This window comes from Lepus europaeus, chromosome 3, assembly GCF_033115175.1.
Source record: "Lepus europaeus isolate LE1 chromosome 3, mLepTim1.pri, whole genome shotgun sequence".
Lineage (NCBI taxonomy): Eukaryota > Metazoa > Chordata > Mammalia > Lagomorpha > Leporidae > Lepus > Lepus europaeus.
In genome coordinates, this window is record NC_084829.1 from 168501226 (window position 1) to 168523134 (window position 21909).

The 21909-nt window shown below is 54.2% G+C and overlaps 1 protein-coding gene across 1 annotated transcript in view; it reads right to left on the minus strand.

Annotated features, from left to right (window-relative positions):
* The window catches only part of WDR27 (WD repeat domain 27), a 200860-nt gene that overhangs the window by 62779 nt on the left and 116172 nt on the right, over positions 1-21909 (minus strand). Inside the window, exon 24 of the mRNA XM_062187037.1 lies at positions 15472-15570. Within this exon, the coding sequence (XP_062043021.1) occupies positions 15472-15570 (99 nt within the window). The remainder of the gene's footprint in view (positions 1-15471; positions 15571-21909) is intronic.

Genomic DNA, 21909 nt, shown 5'->3' on the forward strand with positions numbered 1-21909 from the left:
GTGCACCCGACACGCGACAGCACCAAGCAGTTACAGTCACGTCAGACAGCGCCCAGCAGGGAGAGGAGGGCCCGTGTGCACCCGACACGCGACAGCGCTGAGCAGTTACAGTCACGTCAGACAGCGCCCAGCAGGGAGAGGAGGGCCCGTGTGCACCCGACACGCGACAGCACCAAGCAGTTACAGTCACGTCAGACAGCGCCCAGCAGGGAGAGGAGGGCCCGTGTGCACCCGACACGCGACAGCACCAAGCAGGTGGACGGCCCTCAGCTCAAAGGAAGGGACGAGGAAGGCAGGCAGAGCCCCATGGAGTTCAGCAGCATCAGACCACACCAGGAGGCCCAACCGAGGAGGGACCATGCCAAAACCCCCACCAGGAGGCCGAACCGAGGAGGGACCATGCCAAAACCCCCACCTGGAGGCCCAACCGAGGAGGGACCATGCCAAAACCCCCACCAGGAGGCCAAACTGAGGAGGGACCATGCCAAAACCCCCACCAGGACGCCCAACCGAGGAGGGACCATGCCAAAACCCCCACCAGGAGGCCCAACCGAGGAGGGACCATGCCAAAACCCCCACCAGGAGGCCAAACCGAGGAGGGACCATGCCAAAACCCCCACCTGGAGGCCCAACCGAGGAGGGACCATGCCAAAACCCCCACCTGGAGGCCCAACCGAGGAGGGACCATGCCAAAACCCCCACCAGGAGGCCAAACTGAGGAGGGACCATGCCAAAACCCCCACCAGGATGCCCAACCGAGGAGGGACCATGCCAAAACCCCCACCTGGAGGACCAACCGAGGAGGGACCATGCCAAAACCCCCACCTGGAGGACCAACCGAGGAGGGACCATGCCAAAACCCCCACCAGGAGGCCAAACTGAGGAGGGACCATGCCAAAACCCCCACCAGGATGCCCAACCGAGGAGGGACCATGCCAAAACCCCCACCTGGAGGCCCAATCGAGGAGGGACCATGCCAAAACCCCCACCAGGAGGCCGAACCGAGGAGGGACCATGCCAAAACCCCCACCTGGAGGCCCAACCGAGGAGGGACCATGCCAAAATCCCCACCAGGAGGCCCAACCGAGGAGGGACCATGCCAAAACCCCCACCTGGAGGCCCAACCGAGGAGGGACCATGCCAAAACCCCCACCTGGAGGCCCAACCGAGGAGGGACCATGCCAAAACCCCCACCAGGAGGCCAAACTGAGGAGGGACCATGCCAAAACCCCCACCAGGACGCCCAACCGAGGAGGGACCATGCCAAAACCCCCACCAGGAGGCCCAACCGAGGAGGGACCATGCCAAAACCCCCACCAGGAGGCCCAACCGAGGAGGGACCATGCCAAAACCCCCACCTGGAGGCCCAACCGAGGAGGGACCATGCCAAAACCCCCACCTGGAGGCCCAACCGAGGAGGGACCATGCCAAAACCCCCACCAGGAAGCCAAACTGAGGAGGGACCATGCCAAAACCCCCACCAGGAGGCCCAACCGAGGAGGGACCATGCCAAAACCCCCACCTGGAGGCCCAACCGAGGAGGGACCATGCCAAAACCCCCACCTGGAGGCCCAACCGAGGAGGGACCATGCCAAAACCCCCACCTGGAGGCCCAACCGAGGAGGGACTATGCCAAAACCCCCACCAGGAGGCCAAACTGAGGAGGGACCATGCCAAAACCCCCACCAGGACGCCCAACCGAGGAGGGACCATGCCAAAACCCCCACCAGGAGGCCCAACCGAGGAGGGACCATGCCAAAACCCCCACCAGGAGGCCAAACCGAGGAGGGACCATGCCAAAACCCCCACCTGGAGGCCCAACCGAGGAGGGACCATGCCAAAACCCCCACCTGGAGGACCAACCGAGGAGGGACCATGCCAAAACCCCCACCAATAGGCCAAACTGAGGAGGGACCATGCCAAAACCCCCACCAGGATGCCCAACCGAGGAGGGACCATGCCAAAACCCCCACCTGGAGGCCCAACCGAGGAGGGACCATGCCAAAACCCCCACCAGGAGGCCGAACCGAGGAGGGACCATGCCAAAACCCCCACCTGGAGGCCCAACCGAGGAGGGACCATGCCAAAATCCCCACCAGGAGGCCCAACCGAGGAGGGACCATGCCAAAACCCCCACCTGGAGGCCCAACCGAGGAGGGACCATGCCAAAACCCCCACCTGGAGGCCCAACCGAGGAGGGACCATGCCAAAACCCCCACCAGGAGGCCAAACTGAGGAGGGACCATGCCAAAACCCCCACCAGGACGCCCAACCGAGGAGGGACCATGCCAAAACCCCCACCAGGAGGCCCAACCGAGGAGGGACCATGCCAAAACCCCCACCAGGAGGCCCAACCGAGGAGGGACCATGCCAAAACCCCCACCTGGAGGCCCAACCGAGGAGGGACCATGCCAAAACCCCCACCTGGAGGCCCAACCGAGGAGGGACCATGCCAAAACCCCCACCAGGAAGCCAAACTGAGGAGGGACCATGCCAAAACCCCCACCAGGACGCCCAACCGAGGAGGGACCATGCCAAAACCCCCACCTGGAGGCCCAACCGAGGAGGGACCATGCCAAAACCCCCACCTGGAGGCCCAACCGAGGAGGGACCATGCCAAAACCCCCACCAGGAGGCCAAACCGAGGAGGGACCATGCCAAAACCCCCACCAGGACGCCCAACCGAGGAGGGACCATGCCAAAACCCCCACCAGGAGGCCAAACCGAGGAGGGACCATGCCAAAACCCCCACCTGGAGGCCCAACCGAGGAGGGACCATGCCAAAACCCCCACCTGGAGGCCCAACCGAGGAGGGACCATGCCAAAACCCCCACCTGGAGGCCCAACCGAGGAGGGACCATGCCAAAACCCCCACCAGGAGGCCGAACCGAGGAGAGACCATGCCAAAACCCCCACCTGGAGGCCCAACCGAGGAGGGACTATGCCAAAACCCCCACCAGGAAGCCCAACCGAGGAGGGACCATGCCAAAACCCCCACCAGGACGCCGAACTGAGGAAGGACCATGCCAAAACCCCCACCTGGAGGCCCAACCGAGGAGGGACCATGCCAAAACCCCCACCTGGAGGCCCAACCGAGGAGGGACCATGCCAAAACCCCCACCTGGAGGCCCAACCGAGGAGGGACCATGCCAAAACCCCCACCAGGAGGCCAAACCGAGGAGGGACCATGCCAAAACCCCCACCAGGAGGCCGAACCGAGGAGAGACCATGCCAAAACCCCCACCTGGAGGCCCAACCGAGGAGGGACCATGCCAAAAAGACAAGACTGATCCCTGTGATGGGCGATGCAAGGGCTTCTGCCTAGGGGATGGAAGTGAGTCTGTCGGGGGGTGGGGCAGGCCCAAGTCAGTCCCAGGGCCAGCTGCACCGGCTGCACCGCGGGTCGCCTCGGTTTCCCTGTGGTGATTACACCGCACGGGGGAGAGTCCGAGATCACTTTCCCAGCTACTTCGAACTCTCAACACTTTCTTTCCCTCCAATCTTTCATTTTTAATTCCTATTCCAGAACACTTACTGTATTTTTATTAAAAATATCAAACCACAGAAAAATGCTTTATTTCCCTTCCCCTTATTTAAAGTATGGCCCGGACAGAGGTTTGTAACCAAAACCTGAGGCTGCTGCCACGCTCCTTCCCGCGCTGAACACCAGCTTGGATGTGAGAAATATGCTGACTATTCGCGCACTAATGGACAGATGTGTTGTCCAGTTTTTGTAGAAACTCTAGTGTCTAGAAAACCTTTTCGGCTTTATAGCATTTTATGGTTGCAAAAACCTATGAGAATATTGAATAAATCATGTCATCCTATTTCCCCACTTGATGCAAACACATGGGTCCAAACAGGCAGATGTGAGCTGGGTCTCTTCAGCAGCTGGTCTAAATCCAGCATTCCTCATCACTCTTCCATTTCCTACAAAGAGCGATAGCTCCCAAACGTCCCGTGTGACCATGTTCTTGTGTTTAAAGTATGTGGATTGGTGACTTTTGTGAGAGAAATCAGTCTTTTCTACCAAGCCAAAGGGGTCCATCTTAGATGAGTTCCCCAGCTCACGGCATTCAGCCTACAGGGAGCTGTGCAGAGCCCACGTCCTAGCCACAGATGTCCCTGCTGCAGCCCACAGCACAGACCCTCCGCTTACCCACGGCCTGCCTGCCAAGTTTTCACCATAGTTAGAGAAACGAAAATTTGTCGTTTGTGGTCAACCTGGGACACGGGCTGACGTGACCTGCCACTTTCTCATTCTGCCAGTTTAGACAATCGCCAAGCAGACTGAGTCCCCGTCTCGGCCAGTGAGACAGCAGGCCAGAACCCCCACCCCGGGGGGAGGAGACCGCCCACGCAGCCTGCTTGCTGCCTCAGCACCCTCTGCAGAACTGAAGCGCCTGTCGAGATAGCCTTGTTCCCGGTGTGCCCCTGCTCAGCACCGGGAGTTCGAACTTCCAACGATTTGAGCCTCTGAATTTAGACTCTCCCCACTGTGTACGTCTACCATGCGACACACTAGCTTCAGGGAGCATCAGTCTGACCCACTGGGCTCACGAAACCACACTTCCTACTTCCTACAGTATCCAGGGTTCGTGTTCGCGTGATGGCCCAGGCTGGGAACAGAGCCAGGGTGCACAGTGGACAGCACATCTGAGGACAAGCCTGGGGTCCCGCGGGGATCCCGTCTCCCTGGCACATCAAGGAGGCTGGGGGCTGAGGCCCTGAGCGTGGACAGCCGAGCGTGGACAGCCGAGCGTGGAGAGCCGAGCGTGGACAGCCGAGCGTGGAGAGCCGAGCGTGGACAGCCGAGCGTGGACAGCCGAGCGTGGAGAGCCGAGCGTGGACAGCCGAGCGTGGAGAGCCGAGCGTGGAGAGCCGAGCGTGGACAGCCGAGCGTGGAGAGCCGAGCGTGGACAGCCAAGCGTGGACAGCCGAGCGTGGACAGCCGAGCGTGGAGAGCCGAGCGTGGAGAGCCGAGCGTGGACAGCCGAGCGTGGACAGCCGAGCGTGGACAGCCGAGCGTGGACAGCCGAGCGTGAACAGCCGAGCGTGGACAGCCGAGCATGGACAGCCGAGCGTGAACAGCCGAGCGTGGACAGCCGAGCGTGGACAGCCGAGCGTGAACAGCCGAGCGTGGACAGCCGAGCGCCTCAGTCTGACCAGGAAGTCGCCGTCTGCCAGAGGCCCGCGTCCCCCCCAGATAAGGGTCCTGCTGCAGATGCAGACTTCAGACCCTCCCGCGGGCCTGCTGAAGAGAACATCTGGGAGAGGGGCCCAGAAATCTTCCCATTTCAGAAACACTGTGACGGGGATTTATAAAAGAACATTTTTTATACCATGGCTTTCCAACCCAAACACCTGCCACTCAGCTAATGTAAACCCGGTTCTTGCCCAGAGTTCCTGAGCAGTAAATCCATAGCCTGAGGTTCACTGTGATCCCCAGCGGCGGGAGGGAAGTTATTCACACGCAAACTCCAGAATACATTCTGCCAGTAGGGACTCAGGTTCCAAATCTCTGGTTTGCGATGCTGAACACAACGCGCTCCATTTAGAAGGCGCAGGCCTGATGGGCCTGCAGGGTTTGCGTGAAAACAACAACATCCTGCCAGGCTCCTGGCTCAGCCTCCCGCCCTCTCTGCTAACACAGCCTCCGCAGCCGCAGAGCGGGGCGCAGGTCCTTCGGTCACCTCGACAGGCCGTCCCCGCTCTCCAGTGAAAGGCCAACGCGGCGAGCACCACACGTTCTGGCTACTACAAAAGCCAGCTGAGTGCTGAAATAGGCCCCTGACCGAGCCCCGGGCCTGTGCGACATTTAAACCTACGGGCTGGCTCTGGAGAACAGATTCCAGGAGGAAGGTGGTGCAGTCTCAGGGGTTGATTGGCCTTGGGTGACACGGCGCGACGAGCAGTCAGGAAGCATCTGGAGATGGTGTCCAGAGGCAGAATGCAGCACGTGGGGGCCGGCGCTGTGGTGTAGCGGGTTAAACCCCGGTCTGCCTTGCTGGCATCCCATACGGGCATGGGATCGTGTCCTGGCTGCTCCACTTCCCATCCAGCTCTCTGCTGTGGCCTGGGAAAGCAGTAGAGGATGGCCCAAGTCCTTGGGCCCCTCTACCTGCATGGGAGACCTGGAAGAAGCTCCTGGCTCCTGGCTTTGGATTGGCACAGAACTGGCTGTTGCGGCCATCTGGAGAGTGAGCCAGCGGGTGGAAGACCCCTCTCTCTGTCTCTACCTCTCTAACTCTGTATTTCAAATAAATAAAATAAATCCTAAAAAAAAAAATCATACCTGAAGCTACTCAATGACCAAAAGAAGTATTAACATCACAGTAGTAAAAAAAAAAAAAAAAAAAAAAAAAAAAATGCTGCCTCTCATAGAGCAGCAACAAGCAACCTTCTTAAAATTTTGATTTGCAATTCCGCTCTAGTGACTAAATCTAAGAAGACAGCGAGTTCCCAGTGGCCACAGCTCCAGTAAAATCTAAGAAGACAGCGAGTTCCCAGTGGCCACAGCTCCAGAGTAAGTCAGCTGCGGTCTCTACACTCACGTCTGCTCACAGAGTTCTAGACGCCACGGTCCCCTTCTCTCCAGAAGTCTCCACAGCTCTTCCTGGGGAGGACTCTGAGCCCCTCCTCTGCTTCTCCAGCTCCTCGGACAAGCAGCGTGGGCCCGGCAGCCAGGAGCACTGGGTGAGAGCAGCCAGCTGGGGGAAGCCCGGCTTATCCGCTTCTCACATGGCTGCGTGGTTTATTCAGGTGTCTTACCTTCATCGTGGAAGTGGGAGTGCCAGTGGGGGACCACACCCAAGCGCTCCAGCGTGGGTGTGGGCATCCTAACCAGCACACAAACACTAGGCCACCTCCAAGCAAATACTTACATTGAACTTGAAGCGTTTTGCCTGTGGCTACAAGCAAGAAACGAGACTTGTGGGACGGCTAAGAAAAACATCCACCTCAGCCCAGTGTCGGGGCTGGCAGGTGGTCACCAAGACAGCACCTGAGACCTCAGAGACAAAACCAAAATGCACAGGTGTTGGCTACCTTGCAGGTCTGGATCCGAAGAAGGGCTTAACAGCAGCCCTGCCACTGAGGAGACGCCACGCTGTGGTCCAATGACCCTGACATCCTTTCTTACACGTCCAGTGCACACAGAATGCTTTATTAGACAGGTTGCACACACACACACGCACGTTACATGTTTATCAAATACAGAGGACACACAGAGAATTTCAGACCACCACTCTTCGCGAAGAAGCCACAGGTACCACATAATTCAACAACCTAATTATATAGAAAAGCAATTCAAGGTTCAAAGGGTTTGCTGAGGAACTCTATGAGCAAATACACAGGAAGTTCCCCTTTTCCCTAAATCTCCTGAAGACGTAACTGAAGGGGAGAGTCGTGGGCACGCACTGCGGAAGTCAGATAGGGCTGGCCTCGTCTGTCCGAGCTGTGGAGGCAGAAGCACCTCAGCCTGGTGCCTTACACCCAGCATTTATTTCTCAGCGCCACGGAGGCTGCGAGTTGGAGCTCAAGGTGCGGCCACATCTGGGGTCAGAAGTTCTGGAGTCAGGATTTCACACGTGGGTGTTGGGGGACACAAGCATCTAGCCCTACATGACATACAAGCAAAAAGCAGTAACAGCGCAGAGACCTGGAGGGGGGAGGGGGTGACGGCTGTGAGGTTCTAACGCTGCAGGCAGGCGAGTGGGGCAGCTCCAGCGGGAGGCAGCGGTCGCGCGTTAACACGTACACTGTCGGCCTTAACACAGGCTGGGGAACCCTGTTTCTGCCAAGGGCCATTTGGATATTTGCAACATCACTCACCAGTCAAACAAAATCATCGATGAACAATCAGCCTGCTACAGATTCACGGAATTGCAAGTCCCACCTGCAGGTGCCTTGGCAGGGCCAGACCCGAGGATTTCCCAGGCCTTACCCAGTCCAGGGGCCAGAGGTTCCCCACCCCTGCCTCACACAAGCTCAGCTGAACAAAACAAAGAGCTAGACAGAAGAAGTCCGAAAACGGTGATAACACTGAAACACAACTGAGCCAAAAGAAGGCAGATCAGGGGAACAAACAGGACACAAATTAGCAAGAATCTTAAACATAGTCACAGTGTAACCACATCAAATGGAAATGGTCTAAATCCTCCAAACTAAAAGTCAAGTTGGCTGAAAGATCAAGACGCAACTAAGTACAGCCTGTAAGAAACGCACTTCAGGGTTGGTGTTCGGTCTAGGGATTAACACGCCAGGGAAGGCACTGCACCCCCTAAAGCAGTGCCCACACGGCTCAGGTAGCTGGGTCCCCGCCACCCACGGGGGAGACCTGGATGGAGTTCCTGACTCCCTGCCTTCAGCCCTGGCCCAGTCTCAGCTACTACAAGCATTTGGGGAATCAACCAGTGGATGGGAAAGCTCTCTCCTTCCTCTCTCTCATTCTCTCGCTCTCTTACTCTCCCCCTCCTGAGGAAACTAATTAATTAATTAAGTTTTAAATGCATGTCAACAATAACCCAAATACATTAAAGGGAAAAGAATTATTAAAAGCTATACCATCCTAACAATAACAAAAGAAACCTAGAATGGTTGTACTCACGTGAAAGTATATTTCAAGGCAAATACTATTCCAGGGAAAAGAACACTTTTTCATGATAGCAAGAGGGCTCAGAAGACATAACCATCCTGTGTGTAAAAACAGCTTCAAATACATGAAGCAAAACCCGACAAAATCGTAAGGAAAAAGAGAAAGCCCACATGAAGAGCCAGACACTTCCTCCCGCTCCTAGAAGTTAATTAGCACAACACACAGCAAGCAAGGACAAACAGAGCTGAAGCACTGCTTGACAATGTGATGATGTCCAGGGAATACTCCTCCACCACAGCAGACTACGCACTCGTTTCAGGTGTAGACAGAACACGAACAAAAACTCAGTGATGTCCAATAACACAAAGTAGACTCTGACCACGCAGAGATAAATTATAAGTCAATAAAAAATATTGCAAGAACATCTCCAGATGTGAGGAAACAAAATAGCACACATTCAGAAAACTCACAGATCAATGAGAAAATGAATTAGAAAGTACACTGAACTCTGAACATGACTATGAAATAATCATATTCTCAAATCTGAGGAATAGAAACACACAGCCACAAGAACCCGTGTTAGGATGGCAGCACACTGAGGACGGTGGATGGCACCCGGCACCTGGGTCAGGGTACTTCTGGAGATCCAAGGGTCTCTCGGGTAGTAGATGTGAACCACGACTATCCAGGGAGAATTACAAGGTCTGGTCTTTGTAGTCATGTGTCATGCTATGAAGTGCAAAGACCAGGGGACATGAGGAACAGGAGGGCATTCTGACCCATGGCAGACAAGTGAAGGTAACGCTGTAGGATGTTCCAAGTCTTAGAACCCTGAAGGAGGGGCCAGTGCTGTGGTGCAGCGGGTAAAGCCACCACCTGCAACACTGGCATCCCATATGGGTGCCAGTTCCGGTCCCAGCTACTCCACTTCAATCCAGCTAATGCACCTGGGAAAGCAGTGGAGGATGGTCCAGGTGCGTGGGCCCCTGCACCCACATGGGAGACCTGTAAGAAGTTCCTGGCTCCTGGCTTCAGATCGCTATAGCTCCAGCTGTTGCAGCCATTTGGGGAGTGAACCATTGGATGGAAGACCTCTCTCTCTCTCTCTGCCTCTCCTTCTCTTTCTGTGTAACTCTGACTTTCAAATAAATAAATAAATCTTAAAAAAAAAAAAATGGCCCTTCCGCTGACCTGGGGGCGGGACCCTGTCAGCACTCCCTTCTCTAAGCCCATAGGAAGCCTGGCAGTGGCGCGAGGGCTCCTTTCACGGAAATCGCTCTTCACGTGTCCCAGAGAAGCAGGGTACTGACATCCCCGCCTCGTCCTTGCCCTTCCCGGCCCACACTCCCTCAGCAATGCCCACGTCTGTGTGTGTGTTCCTCACTTACATAAATGTAATCACTTTGTGCCTGTACCTGGAGTGTTTCTCTAAGCAAGTGGCAAGAGCCTGGAATAGGAATTTAGGCCCAAACTAGCCCACGTCAGAGGGTCACGGGCAGCAGACCTGCAGTGGGCACGTACGACGGGCACCAAGCGCAGCGCACGGGGCTCCTCCAGGGCTCCAGTGCACGTCGGGACTGAGGAGACAAGCTGGGGCCCTGGAGCAGCACGAGGCGGGAAAGGAGGCATTCGGCCACGACAGAAGCAGCTCCAGGCAGACCACAGGGACAAGGCTCCCCAGCGGGCTGCCCTGGAAGCCCGCCCTCCACTCCTGACCTGTGACCTCCCAGAGCTGGGGCAGAGCCAGCAGGGCCCAGCACTGACCTTAGCCGCCCCGCCGTGGGACTCCGAGGAAACGGCTGGAACACAGACAGAAGCGAAGCCAACAACAGGTGGTGCTGGGGGCTGTCCTCCAACAGGAAGCCATCACACTTCCCAGAGGGAAGCCTGGTCCTACACCTCGGCATGACACTGACACGCCCGAGAGGTCTCCATCTCAGTTAAAACGTCACGCGCCATTCCCAGCAACGTGTACTCAGGAGCAAAGAGGCCAGTGCAGAGTGGTTCTTCATGGAAGATAAAAAGGAAAACACAATCCTGGGGCTGGGACAGGAAAATCTGTCCCCTTCACACCACCTTCAAGGAACGAGTTCACCAAATACATCCTGGTTAAACAAGGAAAAGCAGACTTCTCCAGGTGTGTGGCCCTCTCAAAGTCTTCTGGCCTAATTAAACAAGTAGACTTGGATTTCAGCCCCACGCGCTTTGGTGAAAAAACAGAGAGGAAACAAGCCTAGCAAAGATGCCCTGGTGAAGAGTGTCAGTGATTCGGAAGTTTCTAGACAGTAACAACGCTGTCTTCGTACAATGAGACTTACAGAGCGATTCTAGTGGCCTTTGACAACAAGAGGGAATGGCATGCAACCGATTCCAAGTGCTTCTGACGCAAGCCACAGCGCTGGTCTGGCAGAGACAGTACACAGGGGCAGACCCTGTTCTGCACACACTCTACACCCGACACACACCAACAAGCAGAGCGGGTCAGCTGGGAGACGCACGGCCAGGACACGAAGCCATTCACAGAGCGAGGTTCAGAAACGACCCGGACCGTGACACTTCCCCTAAGAACGCTACAAGCATTATTATTTTTTTTTTTTAGAGATTTTTTTTTTTGACAGGCAGAGTGGACAGTGAGAGAGAGAGACAGAGAGAAAGGTCTTCCTTTGCCGTTGGTTCACCCTCCAATGGCCGCCGCGGCCGGCGCACCGCGCTGATCCAATGGCAGGAGCCAGGTGCTTCTCCTGGTCTCCCATGGGGTGCAGGGCCCAAGCACCTGGGCCATCCTCCTCTGCCTTCCCGGGCCACAGCGGAGAGCTGGCCTGGAAGAGGGGCAACCGGGACAGAATCCAGCGTCCCGACCGGGACTAGAACCCGGTGTGCCGGCGCCACAAGGCGGATTAGCCTAGTGAGCCGCGGCGCCGGCCCTACAATCACTATTAACACATCAAGTGTCCGGCTGAGAATTCAGAGGAAAGATAGATCTCCCAAGGGAACATGTTCTAGGCCTAAAGTAACTAGAATAAAGCAAACTGCACTTGAGAGAGAAAGCAACAGACATCAGAATCAAATATGAGAAAAATGTTTACTGTAAGTGTGGAGACACACATTTGAATTTTAAACTGAAGCCCACGGCCTCAAGAAGAGCCCGAAAGAGAAGGATCGCAGGGCACAGCTGGCCGCGGAGCGATAAGATCAGCATTCCTCCTGCTTGTGGCAAAGGGGCGTGGACTTGACAAAGATCCCAGAGCTGCTGGCAACCGAAGCCGGCAAGGGAACCACAGCACGGAATCACTGACAAACACGGGTCTGCATCCGGCTCACGAGGTTGAAAACCCCACCTCTAACCGCCCGTGGAGAACACAAGACCAGGTATGAAAACACTGCACGCCCAGCGGTGTCCAGCCAAATGCCACTTCTGACAGCAAAAGCCACCTCAGCGCCCACTGCAACTGCCCTCACCAGCTCGAGCCAAGGTCATTTCTGTTTCTTCTGCTTCTTCCCCGGCTGCCTGCGGCGCTCGGGGGGGGGGGGGGGGGCAGCTGCAGGCCTCAGCTGCTCCTGTTTCTCCCCCTTCAGGGGTCCTCTGTGTCACAGCCTAAACCACGCGGTGCACCCGCCTGACCTGAGCCCCCTCTCTCCACATCACCCACTTGAGACCAGCAAACGAGCTGGAATAATCCATAAGCTGCCCTCCTCCTGGGTTAGATGCTGTTACGGAGACAAGGGGGAGACCCCGCTGCAGAGTAAGACCGCTGTGGGAGCCACAGCAGCAACCCCCACCCAAGATGCCCGCCCTCCGCCCCTGCCGTGGAAGTCGCTGCTGTCGGCCCCGTGAGCGGTGACCGTGGTGAGCTCCCTCCGCCGTAGGGCAGCCACGACACAGGACGGAGCTGCAGACCCAGAGCAGGTCAGCCACTGAGCTCGGGCACCTTTCAGCAGTTCTGTGACCTGTCGTCATGGGCGCCTGTCCCCCGTGGCGTCTCAGCTCCTGGGGACTCGACACCACCTCCCCTGCCCCAGATCTGCCCAGCAGCGCCCACCGGTCACCCACTACCACCACCACCGGCTTTAGGCGCCATGTTGAGTTTCACCAAAACTCCCAAGTTTCTCAATGGGACGGGACCTCCGCATGGCAGGAATGTAAGAAGCTGGGTCACTGCAGCGGTGCCTGCTTCCCACCTGCTGGTCGCCGCTCTCGGGACCAGGCGGCCAGAAATGCCTCCCTTCCTGCTTCCTTCTTGCTTTGAGCCCATCCTTTGGTGGGCGGGTGGTCTCAGTGAACTTATGTCCCACAATTCTAAGCCAGGGAGCCTGGAGGGAGGGCACACACGTCCGTGTGTCAGGTATTCTTGTCTTTTAATATGTATTTATTCATTCATCTGAAAGGCAGAGCCAGCCAGAGAGAGAGAGAGAGAGGGAGAGAGAGAGAGAGGGAGAGAGAAGGATCTGACATCCACCAGTTCACTCCCTAAATGGCCACAGATCCAGGGCTGTGCCAGCCCGAAGCCAGGAGCTTGGAACACCACCCGGGTCTCCCACGTGCCTACAGGCAGGGGCCCAGGCACTTGCACCATCCTCTGCCACTTTCGCAGGCCACTAGCAGGGAGCTGGACAGGAAGTGGGCGGTGGCTGCCCCGGCTGCCCCCAGACACGCAGTGGTCCAGGTAAGAGAGGATGCTGGCCACGAGGCCTCCGCTGGAGAGGCCAGGCCGTCTCCCATCAACATCCTGAGCAGCTCACGTGGGTGTCCCAGCTGCATCCAGGTGACAGACTTCCACTTCCTGAGGAAAACCCCAGACGGGGAGAAGTCTGCCCTGGCAGCCTCGGCTTGGCACCCCGAGCATGCTCACAGGCACCGGGACCCAGCGGCGAGGACCCTGGGGCCGGAGCCAAGGCGGGGCGAGGCGAGCACACAGGCCCTAGCGGCAGAGGCAGAGGGATGAGCGGGCTGGGTGAGGGGACTCGCCTGAGGCCACAGACTGAACATACCCAAGGCTGGAAGACGGAGACACGGACCCCCTGCAGTCTGCAGAAGGCATCGGCCCACCAGCCCCTGAGGCTAGCCACGGAGCCCCCAGACCTCTGACCTGCAGAACTACGGGACAGCAAAGTGTCCCCACGTGCAGTGACCGTCACAGCCCCACCTTGAAGCTCTCCCGAAAGCATGCATGTAAAAGAGACGCTGTGGGGAGACTTCAGGGCGAGACACACTCCATGACTGGAACGTGGCCGCGAGCACCACTGGCACCTCAGTGAGCAGCACGTGGAGCCACAGAGCTGCATGGAGCACAAAGCCTAGGCCTGAGGCCCACGGGCACCTGCTCCACGTGGAGCCACAGAACTGCGTGGAGCACAAAGCCTGGGCCTGAGGCCCACGAGCACCTGCTCCACGTGGAGCCACAGAACTGCGTGGAGCACAAAGCCTGGGCCTGAGGCCCACGAGCACTGCGTCAGATGACCAGCGATATCCCACGGCCCAAGATGGCAGCATCCCTCCACCCAGAACCTCTGGTCTGGAGGCATCCAGTCTCCCTGGCCATGACCCCCTCGCCTCTCTCTGAAAGTGTGGCTGTAAATTAACAGTGCAGTTTTACTCGGAGCCCTGACCTCTGTCCCAGGATGTACTTTCGCTCTGTGGGCCCGGGGAGCGGCTCTGTGCCGAGGCCTGCTTCGACTTTCCACGTGAAGTACACTTTGCTTGCTATGATAACTCTTGCTGTCTCTGTGAGCCGTGTTCAATCCACTGAGGCTCAGAGAACCTCCCCTCCACTCCCACAAGTGAGCTTCAATTCTTGTGCACAGTAGAAGTAAGAAGATGTTTTGGTGCAAAACTGTGGTGAAATCGGTGCATTTGGGTACATCCCACCCCGGGTCAGCACAGCCAGGTCCCCACTGCACGCTTGCTGGGGTTCACTCTCCATCACTCCTCCACCTTACTGGCTGAGTGTTTAAAAATGGATCCAACAACTTTAACAAAATTTAACAAGAGGCGATGGCAAAAAGCTCGTGGACATGGAATGAAAAGGTAAGTTTATTCTGATAGAAAAGAATCTGAAATCCACGCACAGCCTTCATAATCGGCCCCTTCCACACACTGTGGTCCCAGGCTGAGAAGCAGGTGCACCACAGCGCACGGGGAGCCTGGCCTCCCCCAGCACCGGTGAGGCCCAGGCAGCCTGCACCTCCCCTGTCTGACACCCGAGTACTCCGAGGATACACGCTGGGGTATCCTGAGCCAGGGGCAGCCCCCTCAGTGATGTGCAAGGCTCACCTGCTCACTTGTTCAGTTTCCAATATTCACCAAAAGCACACGGTGCCAAGCACCGGGGGACAGGCCTGACTGTGGGGCACAAGGCCTAGTGCACAGGCCCCAGCCTGATCTTAGGAAATCGATCCCAGCCGTTCAAGTTTACCAGGACCCATCCTCCTATCTGTTACCGAAATCTCCCTCCCTCTTTGATGCAGGATCGCTCACCTCTCCGCTATGGCTGATTTGCAGCTGTTTACTGGTTCTCATCTTTTTTCCTATTTATGACATTCTTTAAACTTTAGTCCTCTGCCTATATCCAAATCCTCTTTGTCCTGTCCTGACTTGCCTTGTGATTTGCCTTCCTGCTTTCTGTCTTCAACTTTAACTACAGTGTTCAACACATGTGCCCACAGATATTCCTCTTAGTTCAAACATGCAGTCATCAAACTACAAATCACTTATAAGACTTTTCTCCCCAGAAAAGACTTATTTCCTAAGTCTTTCTCAATGAAAACTGGCATGGAAGCTTAAATGTTGTGAAAGTTCACCAAAACGAGGCCTGACAGACAAAACTGTAGGAAATCTGTGTGCTGTGGCAACACCCCTCCCACCAGTGGGACAGTACCTGGGCAGCTGACGGGCTGAAGGCCACTCTGGTGACTGTGTCCGTGTGCCCTGGGAGGCGATGAGAAAAGGTGCTGGAGCCCATCTCATACACGTAGGCCTAGGAGACAAGACACCAAGCAGTCGGTGACCGGCAATCGGGCACGGAAGGTGGCAGTTCCCCAGCAAAGCCGGCAAAACCACAAACACACCCGCCGAGCTGCTGCTCTTCGCTCTTCAGATTTTTGATTTCCTGTGAGCTTGCATCATGCTTCCTGTTCCCTACCAGGAGCCCCCGTCAGGCCCCGCAAACAGTTTAACATCCTAGATATTTCATAAAGATCTCTCTCTCTCCTCTCTCTCTCTCTCTCTCTCTCTCTCTCTCTCTCTGTAGTCATTTTGGTGCCGATTTAAGGAAGAAGCACTGATACTGTATTCCAACTTTACATTAAACTCCCAGAGTGAAATACACTGTAATTATTAATGCCCATCACCTTGAGAGAACTGTATAAACCATACTTGGCTTCCCAGCTTAGAGTTTGAGTGATCCCAGTACTCAGGTTTTTTCCTTAAGTACTGATGAAACGACACCTCTCTGATAGACAGTACCACTGCCTAACGTGTGTGTGTTTCGGGACAGAATCCGACGTCGGTCCACCACCCGATGGGGCCTGAGCTCCTCATTCAGCCACAGGGCAAAGGGCAAGGGTGTCCACCGCCCCAAAGGCCACAGCGGCCAGGAGGAGGACCGTGAGGAGGCTCCCTTTCCCTCAAAGAAGCGATCTTAACCAAGAACGATTCCTTCAAGGGAGACTTTGCCGGTGATGCAGCATCCGGTCAGCAGTCCCGAGTGAGATCTTCTGCAGGAAGTGGAGAAGTGAGCCGGCTCTTTATCACGTCCACATGGACAGCACACATTTGCTCGGCTCTAGCAGGCCTCGGGTGGCTGTGGGCACGAGGGCTCAGCGGGGCCTGAGAACACGCGCCCCTCCCGGATTCCCAGCAGCCGGAGGCCACCATGCGGAGGACCCCGCTGTGTGCGCCCAGCCAGATCTGCACAGGGCACGGCTGCTTGCAAGGACAGTCTTTCCAACAAATGTGCTGGGGAAACTGGATCTCCATGTGCAGAAGTGTGAAATACCTTACACCTTACACAAAAACTCAAAATGGATCAAGGACCTAAATCTATGACCCAATACCATCAAATTACTAGAGAACATGGGACAAACTCTGCAAGACATTGGAATAGGCAAAATAAAAATGTTGGGAAAGATCCCAGAAGCACAGACAATCAAATCCAAAATTGACCAACGGGACACATCAAGCTGAGAAGCTTCTGCACTGCAAAGGAAACTCAACAAAGTGAAGAGACAGCTGACAGAATAGGAGAAAATAATTGCAAACAATGCAACTGATAAAGTATTAATATCCAGGATCTATAAATAGCTCATGAAACTCAACAACAAAACATAAAATCCAGTTAAGAAATGGGCAAAGGGCATGAACAGGCATTCATCAAAGGATGAAATACAATGGCCTGTATCAGACACTTTTGAAAAAATGCTCAGAATCATTAGCCATCAGAAGGCAAATCAAAAACCACAATGAGGTTTTACCTCACCCCAGTTAGAATGGCTATCATCCAAAAATAAAAAAAAAAAACTATAAATGCTAGTGAGGGTGTGGGAGAAAAGGTACCCTAATCCACTGCTGGTGGAAATGTGACCAAATTCAACTACTATGGAAGACAGTATGAAGAGTCCTCAGAAATCTAAACATAAATCTACCACTGACCCAGCCATCCCACTCCTGAGAATTTACCTAAACATAATGAAATCAGCATATGAAAGGGTTATTTGTGCCCCCATGTTTATTGTAGCTCCAATGACAACAGCTAATATGATGTACATCAACTGATGATGATGATGGATAAACGAATTGTGTATGGAATACTACTCAGCCATACAAAAGAATGAAATCCTGTCTTTTGCAACTAAATGGATGCAACTAAAAACCATTATACTTAGTAAAATAACTCTCACAAAGAAAAATATCATATTTTCTCTGATATGTGGCAGTTAATGTAGAATACAAGAAATGTATAGGAATGAAATGGGCATTTTGTGATTGTCATTGTCATTTTTAGCCCTGAACTGTGGTCTCAAACTTTTTACTTGTTGAATATTATAGTTAATCGTAAATTAAGCCTGTGAACATAGAGTGGATTAAATTATATCACTGCAAAAACTGATGAAAGGAAGATGGGGGAAGAGGGAGGAAAGGGGGAGGGAGGGATGTGTGGTTGTCTTCTTGGAACTGTACCCACAATGCATGAAATCTGCTCTCTTCATATTAAGAAGAAATAAAAATATGTGAATAAATAAATATAATGCCCATGTTTGCTAAAAAATCCTCAAAGGTCACCAATTGTTCTTCAGTCAATTATGTGGAAAAGACTCCCCGGACACTCAGTTCTTTACATATGGACTCAATGGCAGGTGTTATTATTTACAAAGATCGTATTGAGAAATAATTTACAGTTCCTGGTTTTATCTTGTAATTCCAGTGTTCCACAAGTGTTAAGCCCCTCACATGTTCTCTCCTTTTGCCTGTACAGTAGTTACTAGTGCACTGCCACAGATGAAAACCAAAGACCAGAGGACATCCAGTCCTCAGAGCTGGACAGAATACACAAGCTACCCTCACCTGGGGGCACGGGGTGTTCATGTCAGCCCATAACTGACACAGGCAGAAAGGAGGGGAAATGTGCACAAGCCTACAGCGGGCTGTAGAGGGGACCCCACGAGACAACCAAATACAACACTTCCGATATTTTGCTATCCTGCATCAACAATCACAGCCTTATTCTTTTACCTTTTTTTTTTTTTGGTTTTAGTTGTTAGTATGAAGTATTTGAAGCAAATCATAAATATGATACCCTATGTATTTTATATTTCAAAATAGACATTTTCACATAGCCATACAGCCACTTTATACCTAAAATAAAACAATTCCTTAACACATGCCAATTTCTAAAAATTATACATTTTTTAGTTATGTGGCATAAATAAGAACCAAAGAAGGCTCTTGTATTGCTACATCCTCTCTCTCTCCAGTCGGGTTTATTTTGGAGCGAGACTCTGTCCTTATGCACTCACTACAGGCACTGAACCGTGGTGCTGGGGAAAGCTCCACAGCGGGATGTATCAGTGTGCTGGTCTTACACATGTTCTGCCGTCCTCTGTATTTGCCATAAGCTAAGTCACTTCTAGAGACTCCAGCAGTACAAGTTCAGTTGTTTACAAGAACACTTTCACATGGTGCTGTGGCCTCCCAATGACGAGAGGGCTGAGCCGCGGCCGGCGCCGCGGCTCAGTAGGCTAATCCTCCGCCTTGAGGCATCGGCACACCGGGTTCTAGTCTCGGTCGGGGCACCGATCCTGTCCCAGTTGCCCCTCTTCCAGGCCAGCTCTCTGCTATGGCCAGGGAGTGCAGAGGAGGATGGCCCAAGTGCTTGGGCCCTGCACCCCATGGGAGACCAGGAGAAGCACCTGGCTCCTGCCTTTGGATCAGCGCGGTGCGCTGGCCGCAGCACGCCAGCCGCGGCGGCCATTGGAGGGTGAACCAACGGCAAAAAGGAAGACCTTTCTCTCTGTCTCTCTCTACTGTCCACTCTGCCTGTCAAAAAAAAAAAAAAAAAGAGGGCTGAGCAGCCCAACATCAGTGACCAGCACTGCCTGGAGGTCAGGGTTAAGGGTTATGACAGCAGCATACACTCCCCAAGACAGTTCCCATCAGGCTTTTACTTGCATGTTTTATTTATTTATTTATTTGAATGGCACAGTGACAGAGAGAGGGAGAGACAGACAGAGCTCCCATCTGCTGGTTCACTCCCTAAATGGCAACAACAGCCAGGGTTGGGCTGGGTCAAAGCCAAGACCCAGGAATTTCATGCAGGCCTCCCACGTGGGTGCAGGGGCCCAAGCACCTGAGTTCATCTGCTGCTTCCCTGGCCATCAGCAGGGCTCTGGGCACGTGGGGAGCAGCCAGGACTCACATCAGTACTGTGATATGGGGTGTGGGCGTCCCACGTGGCAGCTTCACCTGCTGTGCACAGTGCTGGCTCCTCCATCAGGGTTCTCACTGCAGATCTCCACTCTTAAATCTTTAAGTGGACGGCACAGCACTGCTGTCCGTGCACAGCTCATGTCGAGAGTCTGGAGTCTCACATCCACTGAGGAGCAGCTCCCCCCTTCCTCCCAAATCCTCCCCAGCCCCGCAGCCAGCATGCCTCTGTCCGACTCGATGGATTTCACTACTTGGATCTCTCACACCCGTGGGACCACGCAGCATGTGTGTGCCTGTGTCCAGCTTGTTTCACTGGATGCAATGTCCTTCATCGTCACTCTTGCATATTGCAGGATTTCCTTATCTATGAAGATGAATAATATCCCATGATACGCACATACCTTACTTTCTTTGTTCATTCATCTGTCAATTGATACTTGGGTTTTTCCACATCTTGGCTATTGTGAATAGTGCTGCAGTGGACACAGACATGCCCATATCTCTTTGAGATCCTGAACTCAATTACTTTGGACAAATACCCAGGAGTGGCATTGCTGGGTCATAAGGTAGTTCTAGTACTTTAACTCTTAAAGGAGCCACCACACATTTTCCTTTCCCACTGACATGGTTCAGGAGTTCCAGTCTCTCCACATCCTCACAGTTCAGCTCTTGTCTTCTGATAGTCACCACCGTAACAGGTAAGAGTTGAGGGTTCATCACAGTTTTGACCGCGTGTCCCTGTGTCACATGGTTGGAGTACCCGCCCACATGCCTGATGGCCGTGTGTGTGTCTACGGGGAGAAAGGCTGTCCAAGCTGCCGATTCTCACAGCTGCGGTCACTAACGGAATTTGTCTCAATCAACGACCTCATCTGACATTAAGGGGGGGTGGTGTTCTAATTCAATATTCATCACGCGTGTTGGAGTTCTCTAGATACAGCACTTAACCTCACTAAGTAGGCTATGTACTCGAAACACAGTCCCCACAGAAAAGCACTGCGTTCCCTTTAAAAGGCGTGGTTCTGAGTGGGGAACTGTGCCTTGGTTATCTCCAAATGGGGACCCACGAGGTTCTGCTCTCGGCTTGTCTGCTGGCCTGCTTGTTCGTTCTTAGCCCCATCTCTTACTCCTGGCATAGTCTCATCTCCGTGTTTCCAGGTCAATGCCAGTCCTTCTGTTGATGCTCAACTACCCCCCTTCGGCCGGCAGCCTCTGCTGTGGCCTCCCACGCCCTCGTGGATTTTGGCTCCAGGACGCTGATTTCTTCCTTTTGTTTTAGCATAAGACGTGCCTGGTCATCCTGAAGAGTTGCTGTCACTCACCTGACACAGCGGCTCATCCAGGAGCTCTGGTCGCCATTCCTGCGGAAGAGCGGGCCTGCAGATGCGAGGGGGTGCCGGAGGGTGGCTGGAGTGCCAACGCTTCACCCACCTCCTGTGCCCAGAGCCAGGAACACTGCTCTGCACTCACGCACCAACCCCCTGCTGTGTTCCTGTGGGAGGTTCTGCAGTAGATTTAAACACCTGAGAGAGCAACGCTCCATCCGAATGCTCTCTGCTTGCAGGGTGCACTGCCTGGCACTGCTCCCAGGGAACTCTGCACACAGTACCTAAGCCACAGGAAAACACACTGCTGTTTGTCAGGGCAGTTAAACTTAAGAAATACTTATGGAGAACGGCTTTCCTTATGAAACTGAATCTTCCTAGCCAAGAATAAGTTCAGATTCAGCCATTTTTTTTTCTAGATTCCATGTTTGGGGGAAAATATCTTTCTCTGTTTAAATTCTGAAGTGTTCTTAAATTTGTGCTTGAACATTTGATCCTTTTGGGGGCTTTCCACTTGAACCACTTTTCAGAAGTTATTCTTTACATATAAAGACCACCAGTTGGCCGGCGCCATGGCTTAACAGGCTAATCCTCCACTTTGCGGCGCCAGCACACCGGGTTCTAGTCCCGGTCGGGGCGCCGGATTCTATCCCCGTGGCCCCTCTTCCAGGCCAGCTCTCTGCTGTGGCCCGGGAAGGCAGTGGAGGATGGCCCAAGTGCTTGGGCCCTGCACCCGCATGGGAGACCAGGAGAAGTACCTGGCTCCTGGCTTCGGATCAGCGAGATGTGCCGGCCGCAGCGGCCATTGGAGGGTGAACCAACGGCAAAAAGGAAGACCTTTCTCTCTGTCTCTCTCTCTCTCACTGTCCACTCTGCCTGTCAAAAAAAAAAAAAAAAGACCACCAGCTTCTACATGTTAACATAAGTCCCATGACTAATTCTCCCTTTAAATATTTCATTGCTCATACAGGCCCTTAATTCTGCAGGGTTGTCTAGACACGCACTCTCACCACCTTGGAATAAACGAGTTTCAATGGTTCCTGTCCAGTGATATCAGGGGAAGCTCT